This window comes from Sus scrofa, chromosome 6 (assembly GCF_000003025.6).
Source record: "Sus scrofa isolate TJ Tabasco breed Duroc chromosome 6, Sscrofa11.1, whole genome shotgun sequence".
Classification (NCBI taxonomy): Eukaryota; Metazoa; Chordata; class Mammalia; order Artiodactyla; family Suidae; genus Sus; species Sus scrofa.
Genome location: NC_010448.4, coordinates 19,435,166 through 19,458,346, shown reverse-complemented (window position 1 = coordinate 19,458,346; position 23,181 = coordinate 19,435,166). Strand labels below are relative to the sequence as shown.

Here is a 23,181-nt window from a genome sequence, read left to right as displayed (position 1 = left end):
GTGTGCAATAACATTGTCTAAAAAAAGTGTATACAGCTTAATTTAAAAATCTTTACTACTAAAAAATGCTATCATCTGAGCCTTCAGTGAGTCCTAATCTTTCTGCTGGTGGAAGGTTTGAAATACTTTGAGGATTATCCAAATGTGACATGGAGAGGAGTTTCCACTGTGGCCCAGCGGTAACAAACCCAACTAGCAGCCCTGAGGACAAGGGTTCGATCCCTGGGCTCACTCAGTGGGTTAAGGATTCCCACATTGCTGTGGCTGCGGTGTAGGTGGGCAGCTACAGCTCCTATTCGACCCCTAGCCTGGAAACTTCTACATGCCGAGGGTGCAGCCCTAAAAAGAAAAAGAAAACAAAAAATGTGACAGACATGTTGATGTCAATGGACTCGCTCTAGACAGGGTTGCCACAAACCTTCAATTTGTAAAAAAAAAAACTCAGTATTTTATTGCCCCATAGCTTGGGAAGGGCAATAAAGAGCTATACCCTTATTGTTAGGTATGGATTCAAACTCATTTATCTTCATCATTTTTTGTTTCTTCTTTCATGTAAAGGCCCTATAAGGCAAGGTTCCCTCTGTGATCTGCGAATTTCTAGTCCCCTTTTTAGCCAGATTCACCTCAGCGGCCATCCAGGGCACAGGATGTGGTAAAGAGAGCGCCAGTCTTCTCCTCACACCAAAACCGCAGACACCCACTCCCAAGGGAGGAAGCTCCAAAAGGGGCGCGTAGCTGCAGGCAAGGGCGCGTGAAGGTAATTGCCCGGACCACCCCGCCCGCTGCAGCCCCGCCCGGGGCAGGAAGCACCCCAGCACATCCTAGAAAATCTCCGCCAGGCGCACCAAGGGCCCCGCTACGCTTCTCAACACGCGTGAAGCTACTTTGGTCAACCTTTAGGTTGTAAAAAGGGTAAACTTAGGCCAGAGGAGGGGCAGGGACTGGTTGCCGCACCTCCACTCGGTGGCAGAGTGGCCCTGGGAAGTTTGCAGGTAACAAAAGTGAACACTTGATAAACACACTCCACGTGCTGAGCCGGGGACAGAGGGTGCCCACTCCTGCTGCTGGGCGCCCAGTACGTCACTGACGCTCAGGAAACCTGAGGCGGGAAAGCCGAGCCCCTTGGGGGCCTCCAGACCCTGCCTTCCGTCCCCTCACCCCCAGCCCTCCATGCGGGGGTGGGGCCTCTGTCGGGGTCCGGCCCGCTCAGCGCTGATCCCACCGGCTCCGCCCGGGCCCCTCACCCGAAAGTTAGGCGGGGGCTCCCCCACCCCACCCACTCTGCCGGCCAGGGTCAGAGTGGGGTCGCAACCCTCCGGGGGCCCCACCGCCCCCGCCCCCACCCCGCCGTCTCCTTTCCCTCCCCTCCCCCCGGGAGGGAGGAGGAGACTCCGCGGCCCTCCCTCGGCCCTCCCGGCGGCGGCCGCCGCAGTAAGCCCCGTACCCGCTCCGCCCAGCCGCGGCGGGTCGGACGTCCGGAGCCCGCGGGTCCCCGGCCGAGGTGAGCGGGGTTAGCAGTGCAGGGGCCTGAGAGCCAACGCGTCCCGGGAACTCCCTCCAGGCCGCGAACCTACTGCGGGAGGGAAGGGGTTAAGTTGGGGGGCGTGCTGGAGGAGAGCGGAGCAGCGAGAGCTCCCGCGTCCGCAGCAAGCCTCAAACTCCCAACAAAACTTTCTGACTCCCTTCCCGGGTTTCCCCCTCTCCTGGGCCCCGGGCCTCAGGGGTGAAGGAACTGCGGGAGGTCGGGGGAGGGCAGGGCGGCCTTCGGGACGCCGCGGGCCGGGGCCAGACGGGAGGGGGGCGGTGGCGGGCGGGGCGGAATTTGGAACTCTCCCGGGGACCCAACGTGGTCACCATGGCGAGTGCGGGATGGACGGGCGGCGTGGGCCAATCGGAGCGAGGCACCCCTGCCCCCGGCCCGCGGCGGCTGCCAATGGGGGGCCGCGAGGTGGGGTAGGCGGGACCGCGTCGCCCCGGCCGGGAGACCCTCCTCCCGCTCTCCACCGCTTGGCGGAGCGGGGCTGCTGGGGACCAGGCGACCAAGTGAGGGTTAAGGCGGCTCGCGGTTGTGGGAGGGCAGAAAGGGAATTTCTGTAAAGTGTTGGGGCAGGTGGAGCGATGGCTAAGAACAAGGAGAAGAGAGTGGGCGTTGGTGGCCTCACCGTTCCGGTGGTACGAACAGGAGTGATGTCCAGCCAGCACCTTCCCCACCAGGGGCTTCGGTTTTTCGATCTTAAGTGTGGGTTATGTAGGACTGTTGTGGAGGTCGAATTAGTTCGCGTTGGCAGGTTCTGCCCGCTTGTTGGACAAAACTTTTCGGTGTCTCGTTAGTGCCTCTCGCCGTCCTAAAAGTAAGGAAACAGGTCCAGAGGGGGCACGGACCTGCCCGTGTCACAGAGCAAAAGAGGCGGAGCTGGGACTCATGGGAAGTCCACTCTGTTCAAGAGTAGTTCAGAGGCCGGGGCTGGGGTCTGCCCAGTGAAAGTCTCTCAATCTCTCCCAGCTCAGCGTGGCTGCTTGGCCTGATGCCTGAGGACCCCATCATGTAGGTAGGTGCTCCCAGGGGCCTCTTGCCCTTCAGGTGATCATGACCAGGGAGGGGGGGCATCCAGTCCCAGCCCTCTAGCGCCCCACCAGCACTGGTCCTCTCTGTGGATGTGGGCAAGGAGCTGTACCTCTGGGCCTCGGTGGGCCCATCTGTAAAGAAAGGAGTTCTCATCAGTGATATAGGATATCTGTGGCTTTTCTAAGATGGGATTATCTGAGTACATGCCAGGGGTTGCTTCCCCCCACCCCCCAGGCTCAGGTTCAACCTGCAGGCCCACTTGCAGCCCTCCCTCCCTCTCAGTCCTCTCCTGGAGGTGCAGTGGCTGAAGCCTGGGCAGCAGGTCGGAGGGACAGGCGCCCACAGTCTGTGGGCTGACCAGCCTTGGACCCTGCACTTATCCAATCAGGCTGTCCTCTGTGGTTTCCTGCCGGGCTCTGCTCCCTGCCCACAGCCTGGCCTGTGGCCACAAGCCAGCCCCAGAGCCCCACCTGAAAGGTTCTGGGAGGACATAGGAGGTTTTCTGAGCTGAAGGGCAGAGAACGGCCAGGTATGCCCCCCAGGCCCCTCAGCTAGGGCCCATCCAGGCCTTAGCTTTGCTTCCTCCTCTCGTAACAATTGAGAGTCATCTGAACATGCTAAGAACCAAACAAAGTGGTCCCTGTGTGAGCCACTTAGGCATCCTCAGATAGGAGGTCTGACCTTTGACCTGGCCATGAGATGACCTCTAACTCTGACTTCGGCCACAGACAGACTCAGACACTTATCTGTCTCAAAGCCTGGTCACAAAGCGACTCCTGATCCTTAGGATGGCTCAGCTCTCCCTGGGTTTAGGGAACTCCTAACTGTCCATTTTTCATCCATCAGTCTGGGAAGCATGTGTGTGCTGACAGCCAGTGAGACCAAGATGCCCTGTGGACTTTACAGTGTGGCCATTGCTGAAGACTAGGGAGGTGCCAGTGCTTTGAGAGCATTAACATACTCTGTGTACAAGATCAGGGAAGGCTTCCCAGAGGAGGGGTAACCAAAGGTGGGTCTTGAAGGATGTGTAGGAGTTTGCTGCTAGAGAAAGAAGAGACATTCCAAACAGGTCCACAAGCAGCAGGAACCACTGGTCACTTTCTGTGAACAGGGGTGATGAGGATCTAGCCAGAGGCAAATATCAGACCAAAACATTTTAGTTTCTGTCTTATGAGTGGCCAGCTGCTGCCTGGAGCAGTGAGGATTGCTGTCGGCCTAGGGTTCAAGAACTCTGAGTCCTTCCTACTCATTCCTGCTGCCCAGCTAAGGGGATGCGAAGTCATAGTTCAGCCTTCTGCTCTCCACCCCACCCACCAACTTTGAGCAAATCCTGCCTGCAGGGCCTGTCCTTGTGGCTCTGGGTGGCACGTGTTCTGCCTGGGTCCTAGTGGCTCTGGGTGGCATGTGTCCTGCCTGGGTCGGGAGAAGCCTGTGCTGCAAGGAAGAGAGGGGGCAGCTGGCCAGATCTGGCTGTGGAAGGTTGTGGAACTATGATTCCTGGATAGAGAGTGGGGCTGAGGGGATCAAGGTGTTTCCTGAAGGTGATGAAACTGAGCTTGAAGGATGGGTGGGGTTTCAGGGTCTGAAGCGGGCATTCCAAGTGGGGGGAACAGCCTGAGCAGAAACCCTAAGGGTTTGAGCAGGAATAGACCCGTCTGGCTGGTGGGAGGCAGGAGAGGGGACGGTGGGTGGCTGGGAAAGGCTCTGTGGGCCTGTGGAGGCTGGTCCCTCCTCCACCTAACCCCTCGAGGGGTGGTGTCATCCTGCGGGAATCAGGCCACCCCATACACATATGCACACCCCAGGGCAGAAGGCACTGAGCCTGGTGGGGATGGGGCAGGAGGGGTAGGGCAGCTGGAGCCTGTCTCTGCAACTGCAGGCAGGACCTCTGCGTTGCAGCCGACTCTTGGTGAGAGTATACATTACCAGAGCTGTGTGTGTGTGTGTGTGTGTGTGTGTGTCCCCAAGGCTGTGTTATGTGGGTGGGGTGGGCTTGGGGCTGAGGAGAGGTGTTGCTAGGCAAAGTCTAGCTGCCCTTGAATGTGTGCGCAGGGTTCCTGGTATGCTGGGGATAGGCGTCTCCAGAAAGCCAACCTTGGGACCTGCACCCCCATCCTTTCCCACACATGTGCACACACACATCTTTCAGGGGACCCTGGGCCTGCAGGAGAGCTGTGCAGAGCCCCCCTGTCCCCACTGTTCCTCATCCTCCTCCCCGACCCCCAGAAGGGGCAGGGCCAGGCTGCTGGGAGGGGAACTGGAGTTGAGTCTAGAGCCCACCCCTGCCTTTAGCGTAGGCGCCTGGAAGCCATTAGGGGCCTGGGTGGCGCCCGCCCTGCCCCTGCGCGACAAGCTTGGGATTCCTGGAAGGAGCGGGCCACCCCCTCCCTGCCAAGCCCCATGCCAGGCCTGGCAGATCCCAGAGGCAGAGAGGATATGACAGTGGCCCCCTCCCTGCCACCCTGTCAGTTTAGGGGCCACAGGAAAGGCCCAGCACATGGGGGCCCACCCAGAGGACCCCCTCCTTACCCCCCACCCATTCTCTGGCCCCTGCTGGCACTCGGATTTCCTGTCTCCTTCCCCTCCCCCGCAGGCTCTCACATTGTTTTTCTTTTCCGAGAGCTTCGCCATGTGGAGCTGGGCCAGGAAAACGGGAGAGGAGTGTGAATGTCCGTATGTGTGTTTGTGTGTGTATGTGAGTGTGAGCATCTGCTTGTCTGCGGGAGGAGTTTGTATCTTTGCGTGTCTCCATGTGTATCCGTCTGGGTTGGCACATGTGTGTCTTCAGGGGTGTCTGTGAGTCTGTAGGTGAGCATCTCTCTGTGTATATGTACAGCTGTGTGTGTGAGCAGGGGGCATCTCTGAGGATGCCGTGTGTCTGCCCCTGGCTTTGAATCAGTGTTTCTGTGTGTGGAATCGATAGTGTGTCTGCACCTGTGTCTGGGTCCAGGGGTCCAAGCCAGCCATCTCATTGCACAGGTGGGGAGACTGAGTCACAGAGAGCTCTGAGTGGGCCAGGGATCCCTTGGGGAGTCAAGGGGTACGGGGGGCTGGAACCTGGGTCCGTCTGGCTGTGTCTGGCACATAACTTTGTGCAGGTGTTATGGGTCTGAGACATAAACATTTGTGTGTATGGAACTACCGGTGGTGACAAGGCATCACCACTTACTCACATGTCCCAAACTTGGACGGTTAAGATGCAGATTCCCAGCCCCTCACCTCTAAGGGGTGAGGCCCAGAAACTGCATTTAGACAGGTGTCCAGGTGAATCCGAAGGACCGCGCGATCTAGTAGCACGGGCCTCCCTCACCCCAGTTCCGTAGGCGGTGAAACCAAAGCCCAGTGTGGGGCCGTGGTTTACATGAGGTGGGTGACAGAGCTGGGCCCAGAGCTGCTGCTTAGCGAAGGCAGACAGTCAACAAACAGCAAATGGCCTAGAGAAACATAGTAGGATCACTGCGCAGCTTTGAGAAACTGGGACGCTAAGGGTCATGAATTTAAACTGACGCCGTGCGTGCATGGAGGGACAAGAACAGGTGATGCAGCGGCAGGGGCCCTGAGGGCGTGTGTGAGGGTTAGGATCATGGTATGTAGCAAGGAGAGAAGGGACAGGGTGAGCGGTGGGGACAGTGAACAGGTGGGGGGATCCGTGAGTGGTACCTCCTTTGGGGAGTGAAGAATCTGGGGATTCGGAGCCTTAGCCGAACTGGGCTTGGAATTGACTCGAGAGAGGGCTCATCGCTGTTGGTAGTGACAGAGGTTGTGGCCACTGGCATGGTCAGGTGTGCGTTTTTTAAAACTCACTCTGGCTGCTCCTCTAGAGAATGGATTAGAGAAGGCAGAAGGGGCGGCCGGGGGCAGGGAGAGTGGTGGCTGCAGCCTCCCGGGTGGAGATGATGTTGGTGGCCTTGATGCAGTGGCTGAGGAGCAAGGTGGAGAGATCCACGTGGTGCATAGCAGACAGACTGGCAGGACTTGGAGCTGGGGAGAAAGCAGATTCTGGAATGTTCCCCACAGGGTGAAGGAACAAAGAAGTGCTTTTGTCCGGGAGGGGGCCTCTGGAAGGAGGATGCTGTTGTGGGAGGAGTGGAGACGGTGAGTGCATTCAGCCAAGCTGAGTCTGAGCCGTCTGAGGGACGGGACGTGCTGGTGGGGTGGGAGGTCCTGGAGGGCAGCCCAGGCTGGAGAGAGAGAGTTCGGGTTATTGAGGACAAGGGCCGGAGAGAAGGGGCCAGGGCTGGATGCTACCAGCACTCAAGGGACAACCCAGGTTGCCCAGCCTGGAGGCTGATGGGGAGCATTGGCAGAGGAGGCGGAAAATCGGGAGAGCATCCGGGGAGAGAGTGATGCAGGACAGCAGGAGGGGCGGAAGGTACCCGGAGCTGGAGGGGGCACGCTGCACTGCGAGGCCTGAGACACACCCAGTGCATAGGGCAGTGGGGCTAGACACCAGCCCGGCGAGGCCTGGTGAGGGGCCGTGCGGGAGACAGCAGGTGTGGGCAGGAGGCAGAGAGAGCAGGGAGGTGAAGGTGCCAGGAGAGACGTCAGCAGGGGGAACGCCCCCTGGAGAAGGCATCTTCGGCAGGGGTGGGAGAAGGGGAGTAGGGGGTCCTCTTGGGGACAGAGGAGGGGGCCATGGGCTCGGGGCAGCACAGGGAGGAAGCGTCTCTTTTCATGGCAGACTCTGACATCAGCTCACCTGCCCAGAGTGAGGGGCTTAGGGGTTGGAAGCGGGTGAAGGGAGGACACAGAGGGCTGGCCAGGCGGTGTGAGGGCACTCCTCCAGTGTGTGAGTCCTACCAGCCGTGCCCTGGTGGGTCACTCAGGAAAGCTAGGGATGGCGATCAGGGCAGGGCCGTAGGGGCTGGGGCGAGAATGTGTGGGACAGGCTCAGCTGAATGGGGAAGGAAGCATGAGAGGTCCGGAGGGGCTGCTGGTGGGCTTCAGCAGGAGGCCACAGTGGAGGGAGAGTGTAGCTGGTTGGGAACAGAGAGGGGCATGTGTCTCGCTTATTTTAAAGGGAATGTGTTGTGAGGATTGTTGCACAACTATAAATATAATGAAATTCCTTGAGTAATAAAAAATAAATAATAAAAAAATAAAACTAAGGGGGATGTGGCCCATAAACAGCAGAGCCCAGCTGCAGGCATGGGGGACCCCTCACCACTCCACACCCGCCGTCTAGACAGAGCTTCCTTCCATCATACCACCAGTGCCGGCGTGTATTCACCAGACCTGTGCCAGTGTTTGCGTCTGGACTCCTGGATGCTGGATCTGGATCAACTCCAGGGCTTAACCTTCCTGAGCCTCCTTTCCTCTTTGGTAAATGTGTGTCATTTCCCTCGATTCCGTCAAAGGAATGAATAAGTAGTTCACATCGGCATGGTACCTGGCCTGTAGTTGGCCCTCCATAAATGTCACTGTCATTGTCATGGGACTATAACAGTGGCCAGGAGCCAGCCCTGCCCTCAGCAAATTCACAGCCTGGGGTGAGGATGGGGAGCACACAGGGACACAGATAAATGGTGCAGTGGGGTTGGCAAGTGTAGTGATGGAGACGGGGCAACGGCCCACCACCTGGCCTGAGGGGGTCTGGGAGGACTTCCTGGAGAAGGTGATGTCTCGATAAGTTTTAGGGTTGAGAAAAGTCAACCCAGTGCAGGAAGTGGCAAGAAGCGGACTCCTGGCAGCAGGGCCAGCATGGAAGCTTCAGTATTCCAGGTGGAGAGTAATTCAAGCCATGCAACGTGTGAGATGGGACCTGAAGGGCAGGGACAGCAAATCGAGGTTTCAGATCAGCTGTGGCTGCTGCAGGGCGAAGGGAGTCTGGAGGCCAGTGAGGAAGGCACTACAGGCTCTTGCTCACCACTCCAGCCTCACTGGGCCTCCTAGAGGCGACGGTTTTCTCTCCCAACACCTTTGCCCTTGCTGTTCCCCTTTGCCGATTACGCCCTACCCATGGCTGCTCTTAAGGATGGATGGTCGCCACCTCCTAACAAGTGTTGTGTTCTCTCACAGGTCTGAGGAGCCATCCCCCACCGTGTGGCCAGGACAGCAGCGGGTAGCAGTGGCCATCATGCATTCTTCACGCCGCCCCTGAGTCCGGGAGTCCCAGCCCAGGGCCCGCAAGCCCGGCCCCACGGCAGCACCATGAGCCACGGGCCGAGCCCACGGCTGGCTGAGTCTCCGCAGCTGTCCAAGGGCAGCCTGCTGACCATCCTGGGTAGCCCGTCGCCTGAGCGCATGGGGCCAGCCGACTCGCTGCCCCCCACGCCGCCCAGCGGCACGCCATCGCCCGGGCCGCCGCCGTCGCTGCCGCTGCCACCGGCGCCCACGCTGCTGGCGGACGGGGACTGGGAGAGCCGCGAGGAGCTGCGGCTGCGGGAGCTGGAGGAGGCGCGCGCGCGGGCGGCGCAGATGGAGAAGACCATGCGCTGGTGGTCAGACTGCACCGCTAATTGGCGCGAGAAATGGAGCAAGGTGCGCGCCGAGCGCAACCGCGCGCGCGAGGAGGTGCGCCAGCTGCGCCAGCGCCTCGACGCGCTCACCAAGGAGCTGGCGGGCGCGAGGCGCGAGCGCCAGGAGGCGCAGGGCGAGTGCGAGGCGCGGGGCCGCGAGCTGGCGCGGCTGCGGGGCGCTGGGGGACCCACGGACAGGACGCCCGAAGGTCCTGAGACCGAGCCAGAGAGGGAGCAGGAACCAGTGCGCGACGTCGGGTCTGAGAGACCCCAGGGCAGCCAGGTGCGCGGCGGGGAGCGGGCGAGCAAGGCTGCGGGGCAGGGCCTTCGCTGGGATCTCTGTTGGGGGAGTTGGGGGGGGGGGACTGACTGACCCGGACAGAAGCCTGGCTCGGAAAAGGGACTAGTAAAGGCCTGGCCGCAGTGAGGTTTCATCCCTCCGGGGGTCAGATCCTGCGCTGCAGGCCTCCAGGTTATCTCCTTCCCAGAGACACCCCCCCACCCCCCACCCCCCCGGGCCAGGGCAGAGAGTTCCCGGTTCTGGTGGTGTCTCCGCTCCCACACCTGAGTGGTCCACAGCACCGGGGAGTCACCCTTTTTGACCAGGAGCAGGTCTAAGAACTTACCTGGAAAGCATTTAGTCGCAAGCAGAGCTGAATCCATTCATTTGTTCAATTTGAATTTAGGGGAAGAGGTAAACATTTGTAACAGGTGTTGATCAAAGCTGAGGGTGGTGCCAGGGCAGTGGGAGCACAGGGGAGGTCCCTGATCGTGGCCTTGAGAGGCAGAGAGTGGCTGGTGAGTTTGGGAAATGGCATCCATCATTCGATGGGAACGTCCACAGAGGGCTGGGCTCTGCTTGCATATTATCTAGTTAATTCTCAGAGCAACTGCAGGAGGTGTTTGCTCCATAAAGGAGAACACTGAGGCGGTGAGCGGTTAAGTACCAATGGCTCCCAGCTGGTGACTGGAACCGCTGAGGGTTGACCCCAGGTGAACTCCGTAGACCGTGGGATAATAATCAGTATATCGGGAACACTGACGATGTGTGCGGAGGGCAGCCTCCCCCGAACCAGCAGGCCTATCACCAGAGGGCCGTCTAGGGTCCAGGCTCAGGTTGCTCCCAGCCCCATCCCCAGTCTAGCCAGCAACTCTAGCTGAGAGTCCTGGCTGCCCACTCCCCTCTCCTGCCCTGTAGCCTCCACCCTGTGGGCTAGAGTGGGTACTGCTGCCTCCTGGTGGTTGAAGCCCCTCTTCCCCAGGCCCACCTGCTGTTTGCAGGTGGGGTTTGTTGCTCTTCCTCGGGGCAGAGGATGAGAGCCCCTGTACATCAACCAGCTGCAGGTACTGTTCTGCCCTCTCTTCCTTCTGCTTGTGAGTCCCAGGCCAGGCGGTGGCCGCTACAGTGGAGGGAGCCCTGGGGTTGCTCTCCAGCCCATCCATGCTGTGCTGTGACTCACAGCAGGTCCCTTCCTCCTTCCCTGTCTCATTTGTAAATTGGGACTGTGGACCAGGCGGCATCAGAGGCCCCATCCAGACTATCTGAGATACAGGAGTAGAATCTCAGTCCTCAAAGCCACTGTCCGGGCTGGATAGGGAAATTGGGACCAGTCAGGGAAGGGGCTGGCCCAGATGCATCTGGAAAGGCTGTAGGAAAAGCCAGCTTGGAACAGAGGCCATGGGCGTCTTGGGTCTGTGGTCAGAGGCAGGACATGGGCAGGGAGGGGAAGGGGTTGCGTTAATAATCCCTCGCTTCCTGCTGGTTCTGCTCTCAGAGGCTGCCTTCCTGTGCATCTTTTACCACGTCACTATCTTGTATCAGGTGTCTGCACCAGAATCTAGTCCTTATCTGTTGTGGGTATCTTTGCTGCTACAGTTATTCACACTAGTGCCCCCCCCCCAACATTTGCATACTTCCAGCAGCAGGGCCCTTACCACCTATTCTGGGAAATCTTCAAGGACTTAGGGAACCTTAGTGGCCGACTCTGCAGTTTCAGGAAGTGAGGGTGGAGGCGCAGAAGATGGTGTGTCCCTCGCTCTGCAGGGATGGAGAGCCAGGCAGCAGAAGAGGAAAGTGGGATCCAGAAGGATTGTGTGACTTGCCCGAGGTTACCCACCGAGCTGAAGCCCTGGGCCTGGGAGAGGTCATGATCAAGACCAAGCGGGTGAGGGCTCAGCGTCCACTGGTCCAGCCTCCACCTTGGTCCCCACAGGAGCTGGAGCTGGTGGAGAGCCTGCTGAAGAGCAGACCAGAGGAGCCCGAGGGCTGCTGGGAGGCACGCAGCGTCGGGGCGGGGGCCCCACGGAGCAGCTCAGGCCGCCAGGAGCGCAGCCGGCTGCCCTGGGAGGATGCCGCCACCCTCGAAGAGGACACCTCCAAGTTGACAGCCCTGCGGCTACGGCTGGATGAGTCCCAGAAGGTGCTGCTCAAGGAGCGAGAGTGAGTCCCGGGAGGCAGGCTGGGGCTGAGGGGGTGGCCAGGCTGTTTCGAATCTGTTAGAGGAAGAGGGAAGCAGCAAAGGAGACGGGAGAAGGGAGTCAGTTAGGGGGCAGAGAAACCAGGAGAGACTTTCCTGAAGGAGGGAGTGATCAGCTGGTCCAGCAGGAAGAGGGCTGAGGACTGACCAGTGGATTTAGAATGCGGAGGTCACCTGTGAGCTTGAGCGGGCACAAGCCTGATGGTGATGAGTATCTTATAATACCCTCTCTTCCATCGAGAAATTATATGCAGAGATGGTACAGCTTAACTACACACGCAACTGTAAAAATCAGCATAACACCCTTTGAAAGCAGAGGCAGAGATCAGGGCGATGCCAGGAAACATCAAAGACGGCCGGCAAAGCAGAAGCCAGCAGGGAGCAGGGCGAAGATTCCCTCTTACAACCCCCCTCACGTGGAACCAGCCCTGCCCATACCTAGGTCTTGGACTTGGAGCCTCCAGAGCTGTGAGACTATAACTTTCTGCTTAAGCAAAACAAACCAGGAAACCAGCCTATTGTCCTAACGGAAATGTAAAGAAATACTAGACTCTCAGAGAGGGAGACCCATGCGGTGTTGAGCACTGTGCGCCGGGGGCTGGACACCGTGCTTGTTACCCCGGCGCCTCATTCACGTCCAGGACAGAGTGCAGGGTGGAGGTCATGAGAGCACCTGGCCGTGACTCCCCGCCTGGGATGATGACAGGAGGGCCCCCGTCCTTCAGAGAGTCTCTAGACGGTGTTTTCTAGCTTTTCCAGCTGCAAAGCTGTGCATTCAAACCAAGCCTGCATAACACAGATGGGAGGGAATGGGGGTCTCAGTGGCAGGTGAGCCCAGGGCCCAGAGAGAGGAAGGCACTTGCTGGCCCTGGGGGCCTGGTCACTCCCCCACTGGGAGCTGGGCACCTGCAGTTGTGTGGGGTGTGGCGCTCCAGGAGAAATGCAAAACCAGGGTGCCGGCCACAGTGTGGGGTGCCGGGCCTTGAATGCCAAGGTGAAGATTTTGGATGTAGGCTTGACAGGTGCAGACTACACGGGGGGCACTCGGCAGAGGGCCCCCTCGGTGGGCTCACCCCCATGTCTCCCCTCCCTAGGGATAAAATGGCCCTGAGCAGGAACATCGAGAAGCTGGAGGGGGAGCTCAGCCAGTGGAAGATCAAGTATGAAGAGCTGAGCAAGACCAAGCAGGAGATGCTCAAGCAAGTGAGTCTTGGAGACCTGGGGTGGGGGTGGCGGTGGGGGGTGGGGGAGGGCTTCCTGGAGGAAGCAGCACTGTTCTGTTGTTGTGGGGTTTTTTTGTGTTTTTGGTTTTTGTAGGGCTGCACCTACAGCATATGGAAGTTCCCTGGCTAAGGGTTTGAATCAGAGCTACAGCTGCCAGCCTATGCCGCAGCCACAGCAACCCCAGATCATTAACCCACTGAGCCGGAGATCGAACCTGCATCCTCATGGATACTTGTCAGGTCCATTACTGCTGAGCCATAACGGGAACTCCTCTTCTTTTCTTTCTTTTTATTTTTTTAGCACTGCGTTGTTGAATTTCAGTAGTGGGAATGGGAGAAAGAAGGGAATTCACTCATTCACACCAGCCATGTGCCAGGTTGTGTTCTGCATGCTGGGGCAGGCAGTGTCCTTACCTTCAGGAGCTCACCTTGAGAGGGCGTGGGAAGGGGGAGACCAACAGAACCAGAGAGATAAATTCAGAAGCCGTGAAAGAGGCAAAACAGTCGGAGAGGTGAGGCGGTGGGTCTTCAAAAGGCCTCTCCGTGAGGGTGACATTTGAGGAAAAAGTGATTAGAAGAAGCCACCCTTCAGAAGAGATGGGGGCTGAGGGTCTGGCTGAAGGCACAGCAAATGTGACGGCCCTGAGGCCAGAACAAGCCTAGTGTGTTCAGGAAATAGAGGCCAGTGGCTGGAGGGCTGTAAGTGAGAGGTGATACTGTAAAGGGGAGTTAAATCCCACAGGCTTCTTAGACCAAGACAGAGGGGGTTGCCTCGAGGTAACGTTCGTTGGGTGCATGGTGGGTGCAAGATCTTGCTGAAGCCTCATGGCAGTCAAGGCAGCTGGGTCTTGATGTCCCCACCCTGCCAATGAGGGAACTGAGGCTCCAGCAGGCAGGGGGTCAGGCTGGGCCTCCTTCAGGGCTTCCTATGCCAGCTCTGACGGCCACCAGGGGGCGCAGCCACCCAGGGAAAGCTGGGCTGGATCCCTGCTTTTCCAGAAGGCGGGAGGATCAGACCTCAAATCCTGAAACTGCCCTGGAAAACTGGTCTTAAAGTAGAATGAACATCTTAAGGAATCTCCTGAAATAGAGCTTCCCAGACCCCACCCTCACCCTCCTGAGTCAGCATCCTTGGGGTTGGGTCCAAGAGTCTGTCTTTTTAATCTTTTCAAATTGTGTGATCACTTGAAGAAAAGTGAGTGAAACACAACTATGTGGTTTTTCAGATACGTAATTATAATTTTAAAGATTCTCTTTTGCTCGTAGCTTCTTTCCCTCTGCATTACATAATCTGTGCCATTGCAAAGAGCATTTGTTCACCAGTTTTCCCCGCTGTACAACATGGAATCTGCACTTTTTTAAAAGCATCCCAGGAGTTCCCATCATAGCTCAGTGGTTAATAAACCGGACCAGTGTCATGAAGACGTGGGTTCAATCCCTGGCCTCGCTCAGCGGGTTAAGGATCTGGTGTTGCCGTGAGCTGTGGTGTAGATCGCAGACATAGCTTGAATCCCACGTTGCTGTGGCTGTGGTGTAGGCCGGCGGCTGCAGCTCTGATTGGACCCCTAGCCTGGGAACCTCCATATGCCACAGATGTGGCCCTAAAAAGACAAAAGATAAATAAATACACAAAAATACCCCAGGCGATTCTGATGAGACCAGCCCCACACCCACGGGCAGACCTGCCTTCAGCTCCACTGGATGCTTTCAGCCAGTGTCACTGAGGGCTGCCCTGTGGCTGGGGCCATACCGGGGTACAAAGGTGGGTAGACAGACACGCTCTCTGTCGTCCCGAGCTCACATTCTGGGGGGACGGAGAATATCCCCCTTAGGCAGGAAAGACAGGAGCCTCCTGGGGGGCGGCACTTAAGCCAAGACCTGAAAATGAGAAAAGGCAAGATACCTGGGAGAGGGTACCAGGCAGAGGGAGATGCCTGGGAGAAGCCTGCAGTAGACAGGAACGCAGGAATTTGGGGACTAGAGAGGTGGCCACAGTGACCAGAGCACAAAGCTCAGGGGAGCGAGCCGGGAGGTGAGAGGGGATGGGAGGGAGGTGGGCAGGGCTTCAGTGACACAGGGCTTCTAGGGGCCATAGGGACGGGTCTGTCTTCATCCTCAGGACCTGAGCGATGGGAGTATGATTGGGTTCATCTTCTTTAAAAGCTCACCCCGGGCTACTGTTGTGGAAAATGGGTTGACGGGGGCGCCTGAGGTTGGACCCTGGACGCTAGCTGGTGATGAGGTGGGAGGGGAGAGACGTGGGAAGAGGCAGACGCGGCTGGACTCAGGGCCTGTTCTGGATACCCGGTGGCCTATTCGGGCACCAGCGCAGGCTCCTTCCCTGCACCAGCGCCCATCCCCCAGAGCCAGTGGACCTCCCGGTAACCGGCCGTGCTGTGTCGCGCAGCTCAGCATCCTGAAGGAGGCCCACCAGGACGAGCTGGGCCGCATGTCCGAAGACCTGGAGGACGAGCTGGGAGCACGCTCCAGCATGGACAGGAAGATGGCCGAGCTGAGGGGCGAGGTGAGGCCCCCAGCAGGGCCTTATGGGACCAGGGGCCCTCCCTGCATCCGTCAGTCGGTCAGTCATAAGAGGGCAGGGACCAGGCCTGTGCACGGGGGGGCGGGAGTGGGGGGGTCCAGCCCTACCCCGAGGGTGCTCCAGTCTGTGGGGGGCAGGCCTCCCTCCCACCTAGAGACAGCGCGCCCTTCCATCCTGCCCACCGTGAAGTAAGCCCAGGTTAGTTATCACCACTGCCGCTGGACCTGCTTCCTGGAGCCAAATGTGGTGATGGGAGGTGGCGAGGGGGCACATCCCGCTCAGGCCCTTCCGTGCCCCTTCCCCATCCTGCCCTTTGCAGATGGAGCGGCTGCAGGCAGAGAACGCAGCCGAGTGGGGTCGCCGTGAGCGGCTGGAGACGGAGAAGCTGGGCCTGGAGCGGGAGAACAAGAAGCTGCGGGCGCAGCTCGGGGACCTGGAGGAGGCACTGGCCCGGCGACGGCGGCAGACAGCCAGTGCCCTAGACTGCGACCTGAGGGCCAGCCAAGCCGCGCTCTTTGAGAAGAACAAGGTGGGGCCGTGGGGAGCGCAGCCAGGGAGGGGAGAGCACCTCCTGTGTGTCTGGCTCCAGCCTGAGGGAGGCCAGGGATCGGTGAAGTAACTGCTGAGGACAGCTAGCGACAGCGGTGGTGACTGGCCCAGCAGCTCCTCCGCCTAGGCACCTGCCAGGGGCCCGGCACTGTGATCATCACAGTAGCTGCATTTATTGGGCACCATGTGGCCAGGGCCCTGTGCCATTGCTTTTTGTCCATTATATCATTTAATCCTCTCAACAGCCCCCCTCCCCCCGTTTGGTTTTTTTTGGCCACATCCACGGTGTGTGGAAGGGATCAAACCCATACCCCAGCAGCAGCCAGAGCCACTGTGGTAACAGTGCCAGATCCCGAACCCACTGCACCACGAGAGAACTCCTTCGCAGCCCTTCTGTTGACCCACCAGATGTTTATTGAGCACCAGCTGTGCGTAGGCCTTGCTTCAGTGCTGGGACACAGCAGTGGATAGACAGGGCAGATGTGGCCTCCTCTCATGGAGCCAGTGGCCCAGAAGGACACAGACACTGGTCTCTCCATCACACATTCATGCCCATCAGGCAGCTCCGGGGCTGCTCAGGAAGAGGGCATAGGGGATACCAGGGGACCAGGCTCAGGCCCAGGGCCCAAGCAAGGCTTCCCTGAGGCAGTGACCTTTGAGCCCAGGTCTCAAGGGAACACAGACCTTGACTGGGGGATGAAATGATTCCAGGAGAGAATTTGGAAATAATGTGAATACATGTTGCATGGTGACAGTGACATGGAGCTCTGGAGGAACAGGGGAGGCCAGTAAGGCTGGAGGGAGTGGGTAAGAGGAACGTGGCAGGTGAGGCAGCAGCTCAAGGCCACCTTTATGGGTAAGAGGGGGTGCAAGCAGGTTGCAGTTCTGAGCGCTCCCCTGCTGCTGTGTGGAAGGCGGATAGGACGGCCGGCCCGTGGGGAGTCCGGCACTGTTTCCTGGGACAGCAGGAGATATGGAGGCCAGGACTGGCTGAGGCCAGTGGAGACGGAACAAATAGGCTGGATTTGAGACCACCGGGTAGTGCCTACTCCCATTTCCTAGATGTGAGAACTTAGAGAAGCCCAGAGCTAAAGGGTGGCAGCCCCCTTCCCGACTGCGCATGCACAGACCCAGAGCTGTCATGCTGTTTACACACCAGAGTTCTGACTTCATCCCGCCCCAGAAAACCTGACTCAGCTCTCGTCATCCCCATGTCATCTCCAGGAGGCACCGTGAAGTTCCATGTCGGGAATGGAGCCTCTGATTCCACCCGCCTTTCCCCACATTGCCCCCTAAGCCTTCTCACCTCACTGGGTGGCACCTCTGACCTCCAGCTGCTCAGCCAGCTCTAGTGCTGGTATTTCAGCTCTAGTGGGGGCATAGATTCTGGGGAGGTGGCGTGATGCCCTCTGACATGGACTCCACCCCCACCCCCCCGCCTCGCTCCCCTGCAGGAGCTGGCAGACCTGAAGCATGTGCACGGCAAGCTGAAGAAGCAGTTCCAGGAGAAGGTGGCGGAGCTGGCACATGCCAACCGGCGGGTGGAGCAGCACGAGGCAGAGGTGAAGAAGCTGCGGCTGCGGGTGGAGGAGCTGAAGAAAGAGCTGGCCCAGGCTGAGGATGAGGTGAGCACCTGCTGGGGCTCCAGGCAGCCTGCAGGCCTCAGCTCAGGTAGATAGGATGGGGCTGCAGGCCCTCCCATGCTGCTCCGTGTTGGGTCCCCAGCACTTGGCACTCAGGGTAGAGCAGGTGGATGGGTGACAAATGGTGTGCGGCTAGGGAGATAGGAAGAAAAATGGAGAGACAAGGTGGATGAATAGATTAGGATGGATGAGTGGGTGGATGCAGAAGTGGTTCAATAGAAGAACAGAAGGGTAACTCCATGGATGGATGAATATGTGGATGAGGAAATAGGTGAACAAATGGATGGGAGACGGAGAGAGAGGAGATGGATGAGATGAAACAACAGATGTCTGATGATTGATTGGGTGGATGTATGGTGAGTGGATGAACTGTGGGTGGGTGGGTGGGTGGATGGGCTGATAGATAGCTGGTGTATGGATGAGCAGGTGATTGGATGGGTGGATGGGCGGATGAGTGGTTAGGTGGGTGGATCAATGGATGGGTATGTGGGTGGGCAGGTAAGATATATGGGCGGACGGATGGGTAGGTAATTGGATGGATAGATGGGTGGATGGATGATGGGTGGATATATGGAAAGACGGATGACCGAGTGGACAGTAGACAGATGGACAACTGACTGGGTCAGTGGGTGGAAGAATGAATGGAGGGAAAATACAGAAGGATGGATAGAAGGGAAGATAGTATGGAAGAGTGCAAGGACCATGGGTAGGGTGAATGGGTGGCTGAATAGGTTAATGACTGGTGAGTAGGTAGGTAGGTCCATGGGCAGGTGGCATTCCCATGGATGAGAGGTCAGATGGACAGATTCATAGGGATAGGTTGGGGATGGATGAATCAGTAACTTGGGCCATTGGAGTTTGGGTAGATTTGGGAGGGAGGGGCAACAGGGAAGAAGGAGAGCAAAAGGGATATTTACCTGGAGGAGGTGGGCCTTGATCCCGGCTCAAAGGAGAGACAGGAATTGCTCTTGGGGAAGGACATTCCCACAAAGGAGTGGCAGGAGTGGCTGGTCCTAAGTGGATGGTAGGTTGGGCCGGCCCAACCCAAGATGCTCTTGCCCTGCTCTCCCCCAGTTGGATGAGGCCCACAACCAGGCACGGAAGCTGCAGCGGTCGCTGGACGAGCAGACGGAGCAGAGCGAGAACCTGCAGGTGCAGCTGGAGCATGTGCAGTCCAGGTGGGCCCCAGCTGCAGCCCTGCGGAAGAGGCCTCCCAGCCCTGCCGCAGAAACAGGGCAGAGATGCTTCCAGCCCAGGGAAGCCTCTAGGTCAGGGTTTGTGCTCCAAGCTGGGCCTAGAGGGGAAGACAGAGAAGGAAGCGATCTGGACACCCTGGGGCCAGAATCCTGTCCTCTCCAGGCAGGAAGAGCCAGACTAGGAAACCAGGGAAGGGAGGGCAGGAAGTTAGACCATCTGGGAGGCCTGCAATTGTCCTGCAGCCCAAGAGGTCAGGCGCAGCGTAGGGCAGCAGACGGGGCCGCTGGGTCTGGGGAATCTCTGATAAGAAGAACAAGCAGACCCCAGGCCAGCTGGGATCTGAGGGATTGGAGGGCAGGGAACCAGGGAGGAGCCCCAGCGCTGACGGCGGCCCGACCCCCTAGCTGTAGGCAGGGCCTATCAGCCTCAGTGACAGAGGCCCAAGGGATATCAGACAACATCCAAGCCCACCCCGTGTCACAATCCCTACCTGCAAGGACTGACTCTTCCTGGGCCAGGCCCAGGACAGGCCCTTACTTATTTCGGGGAACTGACAGCCTGGGCTCTGCAGCCAGGCCTGCCTGGGTGGTGGGAATTCTGGCTCTGCACTCAGGAGCTGTGTCATTTGGGGCCACCTAACGTCTTTTTTCTTTTTGTTTTTTGGCTGCACCCATGGCATGTGGAAATTCCCAGGGATCAAACCTGAGCCACAGCAGTGACAATGCCAAATCCTTAACTGCTAGGCCACCAGGGAACTCCCACGTAACTTCTCTTTGTCAGTTTCCTCATCTGTAAAATGGGGATGATAATAGTTTTTCTTACCTTGTGGGAATGCAATGAGCTGATCTATGCTTATGAAAGTAGCTGGCACATAATAAATACTTAACAGTAGTGGGGCTTTGATATTCGGTCAGACAACATTGTGCTACAGGAATCATGCTCCTCTGAGAGAAGGGAGAGAAAGATCTTTTTTCCCCAAGGGGGCTGGCACTGAGACACAGGACGGTAAGTCCTTCCGCGGCCACACAGCTGGTGGAGGCCAGGCCAGACGGCCCCCTAGCCCTCTGCCTCATCCTACGCATGCTGAGTGTCTGGCTGAGAGGTGGGACTGTGGAGCCAGAGCTGACAGCCATGTGGCCTGGCTCAGTTTCCCCAGCTGCCTGGGATGCTGCCTTTAAAGTGCTGTGCAGGGCCCCAGGCCTGAGTCCAAGTCGGGCTTGGGGGGATGGGGGTTCCTGGCTGGTGCTGCTCAGCACCCCCACCCCCGCCCCGCACGCCGCCCCAGCACACACCCCTCAGAAGGCCGCCTGGCCTCAGGGCTTTCCCGCACTCTTGGCCGCATTCTTTGGGGGCCATCAACTCCCAACATGGGCTGGCCGGGTGCTGCCCAGCCTCTCAAGTGCTTCCATGGCAAGGGCGGGGCTGCCTAGGGCCGCTGCTTCATTTCACTCCCCAACTTTTTGAGCTTTAATGTTCAGGACAGCTCTCTAAATCACCCCGCAGTAATGGAGGCCCCTCCCGCGCCCCCCCTGCTGTGTTAATAATTCATGCCTTCCAGTAAGATGCAGCCTGGGCAGCTACTCTGCTGGGCTGAGGGGATGGAGGGGAACCAGGGGCTGGGGGCGCATTTCCTGCAGCAGCTCTTCTTAGAGGCCAAGTTTGCTTACTAAATTTTAGCTTTGGGAATTGTAATGGGTGGGGGCAGGACGAGGGTGGAGCCCTTTCTTACTGACATTAAGGATGTAGGAGATTCAGAAGCCCGGCCCCCAAAGTCTCTCTCTCCCTATGGGCTTTAGAGCCTGGCTTGGGTTTGATCCCAGCCCCGAGACCTGCAGCCAGCTGCTTCACCTCTCCAAGTCCCTGGCCCGCTCCAGAGGCAGCCGTTTCAGCTTAGGACCCAGCCCGACTCCCTGCTGTCTGTGGGACTTGGGGCAAATGACTGCGCTGTTCCGTGCCTCAGTTTCCTTGTCTCTTAAGTGGAGGTGACAGCAGCAGCGCCCTCACTTCAGAGGCATCTGGGAGGGTGAAGGGAGATGAGGTAGTGTTTGTGAAAGACCCTGTCTGGTGCCTGGCAGCGGGAAGCGCTCAGGGAGGCTTAGCTGCTGTCGGCACCAGCCGATCCTGCTCATCCCTGACCCGCCCGCCCGTCGCCCCACCACGCAGGCTCCGCAGGCAGCAGCAGAGCGCCCCTCTCTTTGGGAAGATCCGCAGTGCTCGCTTTGGTGCCGAGGAGGCGGGGGACGGAGCCAGCGACCTGGACGAGGATGAAGACCTGCAGATCCAGGTGGCCTAGACTCCCAGGGCTGGGCAGGACCGGCCCGGTGCCCAGGCCCCCAAGTGCCCAGGCGGACCGGCCACTGGAACTGATGCAGCTGCCTGTGCTCACTCTGGGAGCAGAGCCCGGTCTGCCATGGACGCCTCCCTTCTCCCCACGGTGGGCCTCTGTGACCCCACCTGACCTGCAGCCCATGGAAGGGAAGCCATGGCCGTGTTTTATATATAATATATATATGTGCTGACGGTCCCTGGACCCATTTGGTTTTATAAACACAGAATCGCTCTCAGCCCAGTCTAGGCGCCCCGCTCACCCAGGACCTTCATGTCAGAGAAGAGCTGCTGGGGCCTCTGGCCAGGCTGCCTCTCTGGGCCTGGGGGTCGGACTAGGCTGGGGCTGTTCATAGCACAATGTGAGAAACCCAGTCTTTTGTAATAAATGGAGTTCGGGTTCTCAGGGCAGAGTCCTAAGCGTGTGGCAGATGTGGGCGCCTGATGTGGGCGACAGACAGGATCAGCCTGTGCCTGTCACCGAACCTGAGCTCAGGAGTATTGACATGAAGTCCCTTGCGTGACGAATGAATGTGAGAAAGTGAACGCACACCTGAAGGGCCGCGTGGCCTGGAATCCAGCCCCTGTGAGGGGCAGGAGAAGGGACGGTGTGCGTCTAATCTGGAGGAGACTTCAGCTTGGGCACCAGATAGATTCACATCTCTTCTCTCTCTTACTGGCTGTGCAACCTTGGGGAGGTGACTTGCCCTCTCTGAGCCTTGATTTTGCCATCTGTAAATTGGACATCTCATAGAGCCGTGCTAAGAATTAGACGAGTTCCTTGGGAGCTCAGTAAAGGTTAGTTATTATGAAGTATTCCAAGGTATGCCCTGGAGAGGAGGGATTTGCCAGCTGGCTTCTGCTGTGAGGGATGAAGATCAGACAGCTGACTGGTGGGAGTTTGCCCAGAGGTAGGTAACAACACAGCAAATAATAAATCCTGTTGTCATTCCCGTAGCTCTGCTCTACGTAGTGAAATCATAGATAATTTTGGTTTTAGTTTTGTTTTTGGCTGGGCGCACAGCATATGGAAGTTCCCGGACCAGGGATTGAACCTACACCACAGCAGCAACCCAAGCTACTTCAATAACAATACCAGATCCTTAATCCACTGCACCACAAGGGAGCCCTTAATTTTTTGTTTGTTTGTTTTTAGGGCCACACCCAAGGCATATGGAAGTTCCCAGACTAGGGGTGGAATTGGAGCCATAGCTGCTGGCCTACATTACAGCTCACAGCAATGCTGGATCCTTAACCCACTGAGCAGGACCAGAGATCGAACCTGCATCTCATGGATACTCTTGGGTTCGTAACCTGCTGAGCCACAATGGGAACTCCCTTGTTTTATTTTTGGTAATGTCTGAACCTTCTATAACCTGCTGATTTATATTAAATCTAGTGGCAAAGGTTATTACAAACACAGTAACCTACATTTTTGAATCCTCACAAGTTGAAGTGGCAGTCGAGACACCTGCCCTTGATGAGTTTCACGTGGGCATCAGGGCTGCTTTCAGTGCACGAGGGGCACTGTCATAACTGCTCTGGTCTGTGGGCCATGGTGAGTTCCCTGTGTTCACAGTGAGCACAGCAAGCCAGGCTTGGAGCAGGGGCCTGGCACCAACGAAGAGTTAAATTCGGTTGAGAAAGAGACTCCCCGCTGGGGGTGGCAGCTGCACTGCAGGCCTTCTCTCTTTGCAGCCCATTCTGAGGGACCCCTGGGGCCATGGTGCTGGGACCCAAGGGCGCCACAAGCCCGGGGGCTGAGGCTCAGGGGGCAGCAAGCCCAGGAGCCAGCGGGGTTAATAAATACAACGCCGACTGATTGTGTCCCCTGTTGCTAAGCCTAAATTAACCATGCTGGTGAGGTGGGGTTTGCTGTGGCAAGCCCCAGGCCCCTCCTGGGCTCTGAGGAGGGGAAGACGGGGTGGGGAGACCCAGCCCCCAGGACCCACCACCCCCAGGCCTTCCCCCCTCCAGGGGGGCCAGCGGAAAAGGTGCTGCAGGAAGAGGACCATTTCCTGTGGGGGTGGGTGGGGGGTCTTTCTGTTTTCTCTCCCAAACAGGAAGCGGGCCCCAGAAGAGGCTGAAGTGCTGCCCTTTGACCCTTGGGAGCCGGGAGCCAGGCACTCACTGACAGCAGCCCCCAGAGCCGCCCCCAGCCTCCGGGCAGGCCTGCCACTCCCAGACACAGAGCAGACCGT

The 23,181-nt window shown here is 58.2% G+C and overlaps 2 protein-coding genes across 13 annotated transcripts in view; one reads left to right on the top strand and one right to left on the bottom strand.

Moving 5' to 3' along the window:
* Positions 1-1,797, bottom strand: part of ADGRG5 (adhesion G protein-coupled receptor G5) — a 32,118-nt gene extending 30,321 nt beyond the window's left edge. For 4 of the 8 annotated variants that reach the window (XM_021093915.1, XM_013988531.2, XM_021093914.1 and 1 more), the window contains exons 1-2: positions 1,445-1,796; positions 624-735 (exon numbers count right to left, since the gene is read on the bottom strand). The gene's annotated coding sequence lies outside the window, so the exon portion shown is untranslated. Of the gene's footprint in view, positions 1-623; positions 736-1,444 lie in introns of all 8 variants that reach the window. The other 4 variants (XR_002344544.1, XM_021093911.1, XM_021093912.1 and 1 more) reach the window with 2 other exon arrangements.
* On the top strand, positions 1,352-21,968 carry CCDC102A (coiled-coil domain containing 102A). Of its 5 annotated transcripts, none has more exons than XM_013988526.2 (9): positions 1,352-1,501; positions 8,585-9,307; positions 11,238-11,464; positions 12,596-12,704; positions 15,075-15,248; positions 15,586-15,795; positions 17,270-17,440; positions 18,533-18,636; positions 20,819-21,968. In XM_013988526.2, the coding sequence occupies exons 2-9, from the start codon at positions 8,717-8,719 to the stop codon at positions 20,946-20,948; spliced, it is 1,716 nt and encodes a 571-aa protein (XP_013843980.2). In that variant the 5' UTR covers positions 1,352-1,501; positions 8,585-8,716; the 3' UTR covers positions 20,949-21,968. The 5 variants fall into 5 exon arrangements, with proteins under 5 accessions (XP_013843980.2, XP_005655846.2, XP_013843981.2 ...); XM_005655789.3 differs by having other exon boundaries at positions 1,362-1,501; positions 15,132-15,248; positions 20,819-21,389; XM_013988527.2 differs by lacking the exon at positions 1,352-1,501 and adding an exon at positions 1,946-2,043 and having other exon boundaries at positions 20,819-21,389.